The 14,897-nt window shown below is 43.0% G+C and overlaps 1 protein-coding gene across 1 annotated transcript; it reads right to left on the reverse strand.

Annotated features, from left to right (window-relative positions):
* Window positions 1-1,228: 1,228 nt before the first annotated feature.
* Window positions 1,229-8,213, reverse strand: LOC130294132 (uncharacterized). Its single transcript, XM_056543617.1, has 2 exons — window positions 8,090-8,213; window positions 1,229-7,724 (listed from the first exon to the last, which is right to left on the reverse strand). The coding sequence occupies exon 2, from the start codon at window positions 4,668-4,670 to the stop codon at window positions 3,720-3,722; it is 951 nt and encodes a 316-aa protein (XP_056399592.1). The 5' UTR covers window positions 4,671-7,724; window positions 8,090-8,213; the 3' UTR covers window positions 1,229-3,719.
* Window positions 8,214-14,897: the final 6,684 nt, after the last annotated feature.

Below are 14,897 nucleotides of genomic sequence, written 5' to 3' on the forward strand. Positions count from 1 at the left end.
TCATGCTGTGAGCAGCTAACAGGTACATGTAGCTGAGATGAAGGATGAAGCATAAAGACAAGTGTGAAGTGAGGGGAGGAGTCAAAACGGAGAACAGAATGAAGGGGAGAGAGAAGAGACACACAAGATAAAAAGGCAAACCACGCATGTGTAACATGACACTCCCCGTCGAAATCTATGATTTCTAATAACAACAATAAACTTTAGCTAAGTCCATGAATAATAGATGTTTCTTCTTCTGGAACATCTCTTTCTGCATCAGTTCGGTGTGAGGGGTTCATCTTCCTGTTTAGGCAGGAGCAGTACCAGCTCGTTTATGGGTCTGAAGTTGTGTCTTGCAGAACCTTCTTTCATCACTTTAACTTCTACTTTCCGCACTTTGCCATCACTACTTGGAATAGTCTTTGCAATAACACCCATAAGCCAATTGTTACGATGAGCATCCATTTGTTTCAGGAGAACTATGTTCCCGGCTTGCAGGTCGGGTTTGCTGACTTGCCATTTTCTTCGGCTTTGAAGATCACAAAGGTACTCCATCTTCCAATGGCTTCAAAATACATTAGCAAGATGTTGGACCCGTTTCCATTGGTATTTGTAAACATTTTGACAATCGAAGTCCTGAGGAGGAATAGTGGCTACTCCAATCTTTTGAGTTAGAAGAGTGGCTAAAGTTAGCAATCCTGGAGACTCTGGGTCTGAGGAAACAGGAACAAGTGGTCTTGCATTAATTATTGCTGACACCTCTGCGAGGAAGATGACCAAGACTTCATGTGTGAACTGGGAAGATTTGTGGTCCAGCAGCATAGAGTCCAGGATTTTCCTAGAAATCCCAATCATGCGTTCCCAAGAGCCTCCCATATGTGAGGAATGTGGCGTGTTGAATTCCCATTTACACTTGTTGTCATTGAAGAATTTCTCTAAGTTGTCTGCTCCTGTAAAATTTGTCCCACAGTCGGGTCTAAGTAACTTTACAGGTCCACGTATGGAGACAAATCTTCTGAAGGTGTTAATAAAGCAAGAAGAGTCCATTGATTCTATAGCTTCGATATGCACTGCACGAATGCTTAAACAAGTAAATGGCATGGCCCAACGTTTATTGTTGATGACTCCGCCACGAGTCTTACGTGTAACAATGGTCCAGGGGCCGAAAATTTCTAAACCAACATTGTTAAAAGGTGGTCCAGTGCTTAATCTGTCTGTTGAAAGCTCTGAAATCTGTTGATTTAGAGGTTATCCTCTTAGTCTTTGGCACTTGACCCATTTATGGAGTATGGAGTATATACATTCATTCCGATTATCCAGAAAACTGCAGACCTTACTGTTCCCTGTGTGTGACGTGACGGCCTTTGTGTTGCACCTGCTCATTGTAATGTCTGACTAGCAGAGAAGTAATGTGGTAACGTCCTGGAATGATGACGGGATTTTTCTCTTCACTGGTCACATTGGACCTTGCTATGCGACCACCAACTCTGAATAGTTTGTTCTGGTCAATTATTGGATTCAATTGGTATAGAGGACTATCTTTAGATGGGTTGAGTCTCTTTGACATGTTATGAATAATTTGTGAACATACTTCATGTTGGACACAAATGATGAGTCTTTCGGCTTTAGAAACCTCTGCAATTGTGGGGGGGCCCTTTACAGATGTGCCACTTCTGACACTCTTGATTATTGTCACCGCTGTTTGCAAAGTTATGAGCAATGTGAATAAGATGTACAATGGCTTGTACGGCAGAAGACCACTTGGAAAAACGTAAAAAACTGTAAAATTTTTATTTTACCTTTGCCTCTACGGAGGTATTAAGTGTAACTGCATTAGTCTTGATTTTGTTATCAGACTCTGGATAGATAAGTTCAAAGGTAGACTTCACAGTGCTTGAGAAGAAGTTCTCATTCAAGAGTACTGGTGGAGATATCCACAATGTATCCAGAAAAGCAGCAGCAGGTACTGCACGGCAGGGTTAAGATCAGTGGGCACATAGTGCCATTGTGCTGGAATGGAGAATTTCCTAATGCGTTCCACTTGATTGCCGACATACACATGGAACTGTCTTGTATCCTAGCACAATTTTGCTGTCTGTGTAAAAGTCAAAGGAGTCAATATGAAAGTCTATTTCATGCTTTATAAGCTCAGCAATTTCAGCAGCTAACGTGGCTGCACAGAGTTCAAGCCTTGGAATAGTATGTGCAGGTTTTGGAGTTAGCTTGGCCTTGCCCATGACAAATCCTATGTCTATTTCACGGTTGGGGTTTACAACTCTGAGATAAGCTATGGCTTCCATGGATGCATCAAAGAAAACATGGATCTCTAGTCTGGTGGCATTCTTCGAGGATGCAAGAGTGTAAGATTGTTGTATCTTAAACAGTTCCAATGCCTGGAGAGACTGCTTCCAGGATTCCCACCTTTGCTGTTTCTCTTTGGGTAAAGGGGTATCCCAGTCAGTGTTCATAGTAAAGGGTGCTATAAATCCAAAAGGATCATAAATACAGTTTACTGCAGACAGTACTCTGCGTCTTGTGAAGGGCTTTTCACGTCTTGTTTAACCCCTTAAGGATGGAGGGTTTTTCCATTTTTGCATTTTCATTTTTTCCTCATCACCTTCTAAATATCATAACGCTTTAAATTTTGCACCTAATTGAGCCACAAATTCTAATTTGTAGTGAAAGTTGTTTTATCAAAATATTCACGGCAGAGCAGAAAAAAAATTCATTGTGCAACAAAATTTAAGAAAAAATTCCATTTTGCAAGTTTTGGGGGCTTCCTTTTCTACGCAGTGCATTTTTTGGTAAAAATTACATCTTGCATTTATTCTTTAGGTTCATACGGTTAAAATATTACCTACTTATATAGGTTTGATTTTGTATTACTTCTAAAAAAAAAAATCATAACTATATGCAGGAAAATTTATATGTTTAAAATTGTCATCTTCTGACCCATATAACTTTTTTATTTTTCAATGTACGGGCCGGTATGAGGGCTCAATTTTTGCGCTGTGATCTGAAGTTTTTATCGGTACCATATATTGATCAGACTTTTTGATCGCTTTTTATTAATTTTTTCCTGATATTAAAAGTGACCAAGAATACGCTATGTTTTTGCGCGTACGCCATTGACCGCGCGGTTTAATTACCAATATATTTTTATATTTCAGACATTTGCACATGCGGTGATACCACATATGTTTATTTTAATTCACACAGTTTTTTTTTTTTTAATGGGAAAAGGGGGGTGATTGTTACTTTTATTAGGGAAGGGGTTAAATGATCTTTTTTCACTTTTTTTCACACTTTTTTACAGTGTTATAGCCCCCCTAGTGGCTATTACACTGAACATACCGATCTCATACACAGATCATTGCCGTGCATCGACACAGCATTGATCAGTGTTATCGGCAGTCAATTGCTCAAGCCTGGATTTTAGGCTTGGAGCAATCAATCACCGATCGGATGCGACAGAAGCAGGTAAGGGGACCTCCGTTCACGTTCTAGCTGATCAGGACATGGCAATTTCACCGCAATGGTCCCGATCAGCCCGACTGAGCTGCCGGGAAGATTTTACTTTCATTTTAGACACTGTGATCAACTTTGAATGCCACTTTTAAAGGAGTAATAGTGCATGGCACAACGATCGGTGCCGCACGCAATTAGCCCAGGGTCCCGGCTGCCATTAGCCGATGGGACCGACCTGGTATGATGCGGGGTTCCGGCGTGACACCGTGTTACATACCGGTACTGGGCGCAGGGCGTACAGGTACGCCCTGCATCCTTAAGAGGTCAACATCCCAGAGCAACCCACGGCTGCGTTGACTGAGGGTAAGGTCAGACCCTAGTTGGAATTCCTTAACACTGATGGCATGATCATCAGAAGGAAATGCTCTCATAACCTCATTGCTGTTGGAGATGATTTTGTGTAGTCGGAGTTTAGCAGTAGCGAGCATGTTCTGAGTTCTGGTGAGAAGGTCGATGGCTTCTGCCTCCGTAGGTAGAGACTTGAGACCGTCGTCTACGTAGAAGTTCCTTTCCACAAACTGACGTGCATCAGACCCGAACTCTTGTTTGCCTTCTTGGGCTGTTTCCCTCTGTCCATAAATGGCAACAGCAGGGGAGGGACTATTACCAAAAATGTGTACTTTCATCCAATAGTCTATAACCTCGTCATTGACATCATTATTGCGGTACCATCGGAACCTGAGGAAGTTTCTATCGTCTTCACGGAAGATGAAACAATGAAACATATGTTGGATCTCGGCCATAATGGCAATTGGTTCTTGTCTAAAATGGTATAAGTCTCCTAGGAGGTTGTTGTTCAGGTTAGGCCCAGTGAGAAGATTTTCATTGAGAGAAACATCTTCGTAACGAGCACTTGAGTCGAAGACCACCCTAATCTGGTCAGGCTTGTGGGGATGGTATACACCAAAACATGGTAAGTACCAGCATTCCTCTCCTTGTGTAAGAGGGGGTGCAGGTTTGGCAAGATCTCTCTCAAATACTTTCTGCATAAAGTCGTCAAAATGCTTCTTCATCTCCGGATTACGGTTCAGTTTGCGCTCTATAAAGATAAACCATGAATCTGCGTATTGTCTATTATTAGGAATCCTCTTCCTTGGGGTGCGAAATGGTAGCAGTGCCACCCAGCTGTTGGAGTCATCTTGGTAGAACTCTTTGCTCATAGTTCTCAAGAATTCCTTGTTTCCATCGTGGCTGCTAACTCATTGTCTCTTGAGGTCACTTCAAACACTGTGTTACCAATGTTGTAATCGCGGAAGACAAATGCTTTCCTGTCATCTAGTATGATGCACTCTTGCGTACCTTTGTCCCACAGCTTTTCTTTCACATTGTAGTGATGTCGATGTGGGAAATAAGTAATGCGTCCATTTGGCAGAACATGTGTTTTAAAGGAAGAAACTGGGAATGGTTTCCTGACGTTACTAAGGCAGACATTGCCTATGATGACCCAATCTAGATCCAGACACTGGGCATAAGGTGCATCATGTGGGCCGTTGATTTGCTGGCGAACCTTGTGTACTCTTAGAATGCCTCTCCCAAGTAACAGCAGGATATCAGCATTTTCATCAAAGGCTGGTATTTGGTTAGCTATGTCCTTCAAGTGTGAATGGTGCAGAGCAGCTTCAGGAGTGGGGATCTCATCCTTGTTAGTTGATATCTGATTACACTCGATGATAGTGGGCAAGGGTATTTCTATGTTGCTATTAAGAGGAGCAACTATGAGGCCTCTGGCTCTTCTACCCAAGACTTCTGTAATGCCTGCACAAGTACCCAGGGTATAAGGTAGAGCATCTCCTGCTATGCCTAACAGATCAAAGAACCTTGTGCTTGTAAGAGATCAGTTACTCTGATCGTCAAGAATGGTATACAGTCTTATGGCCCTTTCAGGTTGGCCCTTTGAGTATACATGAACCAAGCATATCTTTGCACAGGATTTCTCACAAAGCCCTTCCCCACAGACTTCAGTGCATGTAGAGAATACTGGGGTGGAGGCAACTGTTCATTCAGTGTGCTCCCCACCATGCTTTGCCTTGGGAGGAATATCTATGGATGAAGTAGAACTGTGTTGGTACAGATGAAGGGCTTGTACTTGGTTGCATTCCATGCATTTAATGATGGCTTTACAGTCTTTTGCAAGGTGTTCTGTGGAAGCACAGCATCTGAAACAATTTCCAAGTTCCTTTAAAAGTTCCTTACCTTCTTTTAGAGGTTTCTTTCTGAAGCCAATGCATTTCTTGAGTGGATGTGGCTTGTTATGTATGGGGCATTGGCGATTTGGATGCTAAAGTTTCTTGTTTTTTCCAGACTTTTGAAGAACCATAGCAGGTGTGGGTTGAACATCAGTCCTCTTCACTGATACTGGACCCCTGTGGTCTCTGTGCGTTATACGTGTGTTTGCAAGTCCTGGAGATGGTGGACTGAGAGGGTTACAGTCACCGTAGAAGAAACTTGGGTCATTCTTAGAGTCCGTGATTTCCTTCATGAAGTCACAGAAATAGGAAAAGGGAGGAAAGGCAGCTCCGTATTTTTTCTTGTAAGTTGATACCTGACTAACCCATTTTTCTTGAATGCTATATGGTAACTTAAGGACAATAGGGTTAGTGCCACGAGGGGTGTCGAGGTAACTGAGCACAGGTAGATGGGTATCAGCTTTATCAAGTTGAAGCTTTAGTAGAAGATCACTGAGTTCTTGAAGCTTTAGATTGTCTTTAGCGGTAATCCTTGGGAAGCCTTGCAACCTTTTGAATATGGCATCTTCGATGGCCTCAGTGCTGCCAAAGCTATGTTTAAGTCAGTCCCAAGCAGCCTTGAGACCGGCAGCAGGATTGGAAGTGTAAACTGTTTTCAGTCTTTTGATTCAGCAGACTGGGGACCTAGCCACCTGATGAGTAGATCCAGTTCTTCTGCAGCAGTGATATCTAGCTCGCTTATGTTGGCTTTAAAGGTGAATTTCCAGGTTTGTCATCAAACTTGGTGAGGCCTATCCTAGTGAGTTCTCTGCAAAGCATATATTTAGCAAACTGTGACATGTCTGTGTTTTCAGACTTTGGGTATAAGGTTGCAGGTGGGACAGAGTTATTTGTAGTGGCCAGTACACTGATGTTGAGTAGAAGTAGTAGGGAGTCGGCACTCGTATAGGTGGTGGTGCGTGTGGACCAGAGGTGCAAATAGTAGGTAGAAGGAATCCCGGCACTCACTGGATATGCTAAATCACAAATGTTTATTTATCCATATGCAAGGCAGTGCAAAGTAGCGACTCACAGGATGCGTTTCGGACAAGTGGCCTTTGCATATGGATAAATAAACATTTGTGATTTAGCATATCCAGTGAGTGCCACTGATGTTGAGTGACTTGGGAACATAAGATGGTGCTAAGGTGTTCAACACTGGTGTGTTGGTTTGTAGCTGTATAGTAGTGGGTGTGTTTGGAGGTAACTGGTTAGTGCCATAGTAAGGTAGAAAATCTTTTCTGTCCATATCAGTTTTTGCTACTGGAGAGGGTGCAGTAGGTACAGAGAAAACGACTTAGTTGAGTGATGTGGTTGCTATGACAGAGTGATGGAGTTCTGATGTGTAAGATATAACAGAGTGACTGCTACTGATCACTCTTTCATTGTCACTAGCGGCCTGCTCTAAGACTCTTAGTCTTTCCATGTCTTTGGCATGCTCATATTGTTTCTTCAAAACTTCCATCTGCACTTTCTTCCGTGCACCTTCAGCTTCCATCTCTGCTTTCTTCCAAGGAGTTTCAGCTTCCATCTCCTCTTTCTTCTGTGCAGCTTCAGCTTCCATCACCGTTTTCTCTTGGCCGAAGGCAGCCTGGATTTTAGACGCTTCTGCATCAGCGCGAGCTTTGATGACTTGTTGGAGTCTAGAAGTTGTAGAGCGATGGGATCTGGATTCATGGAGATGTGCGATTTTTTTTTTTACTTCTGCTTTTGCCTTTGTATTACTAAATCATCTCTTGCACGATTGAACTCATTACATTCCTTTAATTTTTGTATTGAATCTTCTGTGTTGTATCGCTTTAAGAAATCAGCATATTTGTCAGACAGTCTTTGAGAGTTCTCATAAGCAGCATTCAATTGCTTAACAGCGCCCTCTAGGTGCTGTACCTCATGAGCTGGCTGAGACATGCATTCAGTAGTCTTAGCCCATAACTGGTTGATGTTACTCAGCAGTAATGTATCAATCTTCTGGCCAGGGGAGCAAGTTTCCTAGGCAACCAGTGAGAAGAAGAGCAAGAGGGTTCACATACAGAGCATAGATTCCCTTGCAGGTAGAAATACATGTGGTAATACACAGACTATGTATAAGCTGATTAAATAACAGTTCATGAACAGTTCTTTTCAATCACTCTGTGCTGAACCAGATGAATCTTATGCTGAGATTTACTTGTGGCTGGAGTATGCTGCAGTCTTGCACCCTGTGTTTGCTGCTATATTCCAGTGTCCATATACATCTCACTATACATGCATAGCTGGCAAGGATCCTTTGAAAGATATTTGGCTGATCTTCACTGATCTTTAGACTGTTCTGCCTCTCCAATCTAAGCATTGAAAGTGTGATCTCTGAAACTTACAGTTTGTGATGAGATAGCAGTAGCCTCCAATCTTAGTTGAATTGGCTGACAGTGACTCCATCCAAATGACAATTTGTAGATTGTGATGAAGTTTATTCCACCGATGAACAAATGGATAGGTGAAAAGATCATGCAGCTAACAGGTACATGTAACTGAGATGAAGGATGAAGCATAAAGACAAGTGTGAAGTGAGGGGAGGAGTCAAAACGGAGAACAGAATGAAGGGGAGAGAGAAGGGACACACAAGATAAAAAGGCAAACCATGCATGGGTAACATGACACATGCTATGCCATTGAAAATCCAAATCTCAATTAACAATCATAGCAATACATACCCCAGAATAACACCCCAAAAATATGCTGTGTGGTGAAAAACTTATGTGTGGTTTAAAAAAAAAAAAAAAAAAAAAAGAACATCAAGGAAAAATGTTATGCCACGAGAGTACAACTATGAACATACAAAAGACCTTAAAAAGGATGCTGTCCAGAGGAAAAGTTCCCCAGTTCCCCATAGCAACAAATCAGCTTGCTTCTTAAATTTTTAACAAGGACTCTGCAAATTTAAAAAAGCGATCTGATTGGTCGCTATGGGCAACTGGGCAGCTTTTGATAAATCTCCCCCAAAAGGTTTACACACACCATGAACTAACATTATGGCTTCCATTTCTTGCAGGGACGTTTGCATGAAATTTACATAAAAAATAAAGGCTACCTATATTGCACACTTGTACTACAAAGAATTTTGGAACAATATACAACAGCAAAGGGTTAATTGCATAGGTATTAAATGGTTAAATTCACTGTGAACAAGTCTATGGGAATCTTTCCTTGCTAGGCTGATTGTAAAAAATTACTTTTCAAAATATTACATAAAAAAAGAAAAATTTATGGAATAATCTACCTACTTGGCTCATCTACAGTCACAAATACTATGAAGACATAACCAACATCAAAGGGTTACATGCATAAGCAAAAATGGAAAGCAATAAACCATGAACTAAGACTATGGGGGCCTTTCCTTGCAGGGCTGATTGGAAAAATACATTTACTAATACTATATGCAAAGGAAATCCAGTCAATACTCCTGAGCAAATGTTTAAAAACATAGTCAAAAAATAATACAAAACAAGAATGAATACTATAGGTGCTTTCAACTTGCAGGGCAGATTTATACCATATGCAAAATAAATACAGTCAACAGTACAACTCTAACATTAGGAAAGGGTTAAATGCAGGGCTCAAGACCTGCAGGAACACATGGGAACAGAGTTCCTGTACTTTTTTCACAGCAGGAACACTGTGCCCATTAGAAGGAGTCCTGCAGGACCATCTCTTGAGTGGAAATTTTGGGTGAGTGCCCACACTTTTTTGTTCCCAGGACTTGTCCCCTGGTTAAATGTATGGACACAAAAGGGTTAAACCCAACCAGGAAGAGATTGCTACCTATACATGAGGTCTAGAAAGATGGTTTCTCAAGATGACTGCAGAAAAATGACTTCTCTAGGCTTGAGGAAGAAGGGAGGGGCGTCTCAAAGCATGTTCCAGAAGGTGGGTGGGACTTTCGGCTCAGTATGCGCATGTGCAAAGATAAAAAACGGATAGAAAAACCCAGACTGAACCATAAACACGTACAGTTCTCATAGACTCATATGTTAAAACAACCGTATATGACTAAATTATGGTTTTGCACCCGGACCAAAAAATGTCGTAAACCACGGTTTTCAGTACGGAAAAAAGGAAAAAAAAAGTATGAATTTCAAAACGGATATAACCTTATGCATAACGGGGCATACAGTTTTGAATGGAAAGTCAATGGACACGGTTGTCCGTACAATTGCATATGGTTTTCAAAATGAAACCGTATATGGAAACCATAAAGCAAAAATCGCGCTGTGAAGACTACCTAACAAAGGGGGAGATGTATCAAATTCTGTGCAGAGGAAGCGTGGGGCAGTTACTTTTATTTTCCACAGGCCTCTTTAACAATGAAACAAGCAATCTGATTGGTTTCTATGGGCAACTGCACAGGTTTGATAAATCTCCCCCAATGTCCACACGATCCCAGCAATTAGCTGACAATCAATTTTTTTTATCATAATTATTAGTCAAGGATGCCTTAAAAAATTATTTAAAAAACACACACAAAATAACATTTATAAAGCTAAGTTTCCACTTGGATATTTTTGGGCGTTTTGCCCCCCAAAAAATGCCAAAACGGCCGCATCGCGTTTTCTGTGGGAACAACGCTGCGGCCAGATGTTTGCAGGGAGTCAATGGGGAAATGCCAAACCCACTTTGCGTTTTTGGGTCTGGCTTTTTTTTCTCCTGACCAGCAATGCTGAGACTCCCTGTATAGACTGGGACTCAGCTGTGCAGCTACAGAGCCATATATCTACTGCCCAGCAAGAACTTAGAGTGATCCTGCAATGTGTATACAGTATACACATTGCTGGCTTACTTAACCCCCTGCTGAGCTGCGCGCTATGCGCCAGCCCAGCAAGGGAAGGGATCATTTACACTGCTGGATAGTGTAGGTTAACCCTTTGGGTGGTATACACCCTTCTGACAGTGTCTTCCCAGACAGAAAGACTTCATCTGTGTCTAAACTACAACTTCCAGCATGCCCAGACAGTCTTTGGCTGTCTTGGCATGCTGGGAGTTGTAATTTGGCAACAATTGGAGGCTCTCTGTTTGGGAAGACATTGCACTATGGATGCTCTTCTCAGCAGAGAGCGCCAACAATGTCCTAACCAACTTTTTGTGTTTCTTTTTTCTTCTCATTTCAGAACAGTGTATGCAGTGGATTACAGCGGATTCGGTGGACTACTGCGGACAAACTGGATTTTTTTTCTTTTAATAAAATGGTTAATGAGGGCTGTGAGGGAGAGTTTTTTTTAAATAAAATAATTTCTCCAATGTGTCGTGGGCCTAGGTGGTAACAATAGGGGGTAATTTAGGCTGGGGAGGGCCAGTAACAATGCTCGTCACCCACCCTGGTATCATCAGGCTGCTGCTGCTTGGTTGGTATCTGGCTGAGAATAAAAATATGGGGAATCCTTTGGTTTTTTTCATAAATACATTTTAAAAAACTGCATAGGGTTCCTCCTATTTTATTCTCAGCCAGATACCAACCAAGCAGCAGCAGCCAGATGATACCAGGGTGGGTGACGAGCATTGTTACTGACTCTCCCCAGCCTCAATAACGTCAGCCTGTTTCCACCTAGGCCCAGGAGTGCCATTGTGGAGTATCCCTGTGGTGGTAGGTACCGGGGTAATATTTGGGATATAATGTGAGCAGAGCCTTCTGCCAGTGTCTTCCCAAACAGAGCGCCTCCAATTGTTGCAAAACTACAATTCCCAGCATGCCCAGACTGCCTTTGGCTGGGAAGACACTGGCAGAAGGGTCTGTTCACATTATACAAAACGTACAATGTGAACAGAGCCTCATACTTACCACCCTGCCTCCCATCTGTAGCAACACTCCATAATAATGTAATCACTAGGGGGTGGTGCTACACAGACTGCGGTGACAGGAGTGAGGGAGGTAAGTGGACCTCGTGTTCTGTATACACTATGGGGGGTATTTATCAATTTTGCCTGTTGACAGTTTCTTTTTACCTTTTTTTTTCACTTTGGCTTTTACGGACCTGCGCCAAATTTATCATTTGACACACGTTGTTAGTAATTTTGTCGCAAATGCCAAAATCAGCTGTTCACAGCGCCTTTTACACAGAACTTACCGCCACAGAGGACGCATATTTTACCCTGTAGAGCAGCCATGTCAGAGTCCCTCCTGCAGTATATCAGCAAGCGACATGAGGTATTTTCTTTTGTGGGGTTTATAGCCACCATGTGAAATGGATTTTATTTTTAACTTGAGTGTTTTTTTGGTTACCTCTAGTACTCACCTTTCCTGAACCTGTGTGGCCATGTCAGATGCTGACGGAGGGTTAAGGTTCCTCAGAGACAACTATGTCGCAGGATAGTAGTGCGCAGCCCTGGAGGTGTCGCTGCTTTCACAAAAAATTATTTTTAATGTATTTTGACGCCTTTACATTTTCTGACGTTGCTATGTGTGTTTTCCATGTACAAAATTTCTTGCCTGTGAATTTCCCCCCAAAAAACCCTAAAGGCACAAAATTACGCCAAAGATCGATTAGCGCAAATGATGAATTACTGACCCAAGCAAAAATCACACACAGGGCTGTGTGATTTTGAGCAAGTTTAAAAAATGACAGTGGAGAGAATGCGACAAACTTTGGCACAAAAAGACACCGCCAAAGTTATGAAAAAACCGCCCCACATAAATCTGTTGATAAAAACCTCCCTATATACAGCTATCTATAGATAGGGACTATAAAAGGACTATAGGAGCAGGGAGTCCTGTCAGTATAGTGACAGGATTCCCGGCTCCTGTACAGTATACACAGGTACACTCTGCCCCCCTGTATACTATATGGCCGGGGGAGGTGAGTAGTGATGCTATACATCCCTCCTCATCTCCTTACACTCTGTGGACCAGGCGTTCAGCATCCGACCCACAGAGTGGTACCTGAAGGCAGTGAGAAAACTGCCACAGGGTACAAAATTGGCTGTTTCCACACACCAGGAAAATGCCAGAAAAAAACACCAGAAAAACTGCCAAAACTCAGGAAAAAGCTGTGGCAGTTTTTCTGGCATTTTTTAGGTGTAAAAAAAAAAATCTTATTGGTTTCTATGGACAACTGGAAACTTAGCCTAAATCTGCTGTGGATGAAAAAATATGTGCAGGTTTGAAAAGAATTTGTATTTCTGGCGCGCAAGCATGATAAACCTGTGTGCGGTCATGTGCAACGTAAATGCTCTGCTGATCCCACCAATTTTTTTGTCAAAAGAGCTTTGGTAAATGCCCCCAATGATCTTTATTTCATCTTTATTATATGCATAAAACCAAGTGAAGAGTTGGAAAAGGAGGGTAATCCCCATGATAATAGTGATACCAAGAGCTAGCCTTTAAATCAGGGATGCCCATGTCAGAACTACTTCACAGTGAGGCAGGCTTAGACTTAAAGGGGTTCTCCACCATAAGGGGATTTTAAAGGAAATCTGTCATCAGAATCACCCGCACTAAACCTGTTACACAGGCTTGTAGTGTGGGTGATCCTGATTAAAACGCTTCTTACCTGGTTAAAAACGGTTCAGCGGTTCTTCAGATATCTTTATTTTTAGTTTTCTGTTATTCCCTGGCTTGGGACTCAGTGGGAGGTGTTATCATCTGGGACTCGGCCACACGTCATTATAGCTGGGCGGAGCTGCCGCCCGGCTCATGAATATTCATGAACTTATCCTCATGTGCGGTCCTCCCCACCAGACCTAGAAAAAGGAGTTAGATTACGAGGATAAGTTCATGAATATTCATGAGCCGGGCGGCTGCTCCGCCCAGCTAGAATGAGGTATAGCCGAGTCCCAGATGATAACACCTCCCACTGAGTCCCAAGCCAGGGAATAACAGAAAACTAAAAATAAAGATATCTGAAGAACCGCTGAACCATTTTTAACCAGGTAAGAAGCGTTTTAATCAGGATCACCCGCACTACAAGCCTGTGTAACAGGTTTAGTGCGGGTGATTCTGATGACAGATTTCCTTTAATACGTACCTGGCAGACAGTAATGGACATGCTTAGGAAGGATCTGCACTTGTCTTGGGGATAAATGGCTATGTTGTAAGATTACCATAACACTGTGGCTAGCTTTTTGTGAACTTGGATTTCCTGTTTGAGTTTTCTTCTTTTGCCTACAAATCCCATAATTCCATTTTCCTCCCTCCCACACATCAGCCACCCCACCCATTGAAACATAAATGAGCTGCATCCATTAAAAAGACCTGTGGTTTTCAATCCAGGTGCCTACAGCTGTTGCAGTAGTTGCAGATTGATCTCACTCCCACCAAGCGATCCCTCCACCCATTGAAGCAGACAGGCTCCCTGTCATCAGCTGACTAGTGAGTCAGGTCTCGGCCGCATTGCAAGCTGGGAAAAATCTGGGACAACAGTCATTTTGTATGCCGACAAAACCACATAAGAATTATGAGAAAACGGTCACACACAGGTACAGACACTATATTATGAACTACACTAACTTTACAGCCCCTGTAGCATAGTCAAATAAAAAAAAAATTATGGAAAACCACTTTAAGGGCATAATAGAGCCTTTTCCACTTTCTACCTTTTCCATCATCCAGAGTTAGTATTAGTATCAGTGCTTGTGTGTATATTCATCTGTATTTCACACACAGGAGTAGGTAACAAGTGTTAAGCCTAATTGGCTTTATTTGTGGGAGTGGCGTGGGGTATATATTCACCCCTCTCCCACATCTGGGGGCGTGTGTTATGTTGGCGGTAGTTCTCTAGTAGTCTACCGTGTTAGTGCATATGTCCCCCCCCCCCCCCCCCGGAGTGTCGTTGGTAGTGTGTAGCGGTTTCTATCCCCCGTCCTCGCAGAGGTTTGCTAGGTAAGTGCCAGTGTGGCTCTGTGTCGCTCAGCCCGGGTTCGTAGTGCCAGGGCAGGCTCACCCCCAGCTGGGTCACTTGCCTCCTCGTGCTCCTCTAGGCTTATGGTTCTCTGTTGTTTCCCTCCCTATCCCATGTCCCCCCCGTCGCTCACCTGGCCCGCCCGGTTCCCGGTCCCAGGGGAGTGGGGTTGCGCCTGCTGCCGGGCTCGGGGACCCTGTCCAACGCTCTGGATCGCGGCCGCGGGGCTGCGGGGGGCGGGGTCTCCGCCGCCCCGGTGGTCGGCGTCCCCGCTTCAGTCGGCGCCACGAGGCGGCCT

Source organism: Hyla sarda, chromosome 10 (assembly GCF_029499605.1).
Source record: "Hyla sarda isolate aHylSar1 chromosome 10, aHylSar1.hap1, whole genome shotgun sequence".
NCBI lineage: Eukaryota > Metazoa > Chordata > Amphibia > Anura > Hylidae > Hyla > Hyla sarda.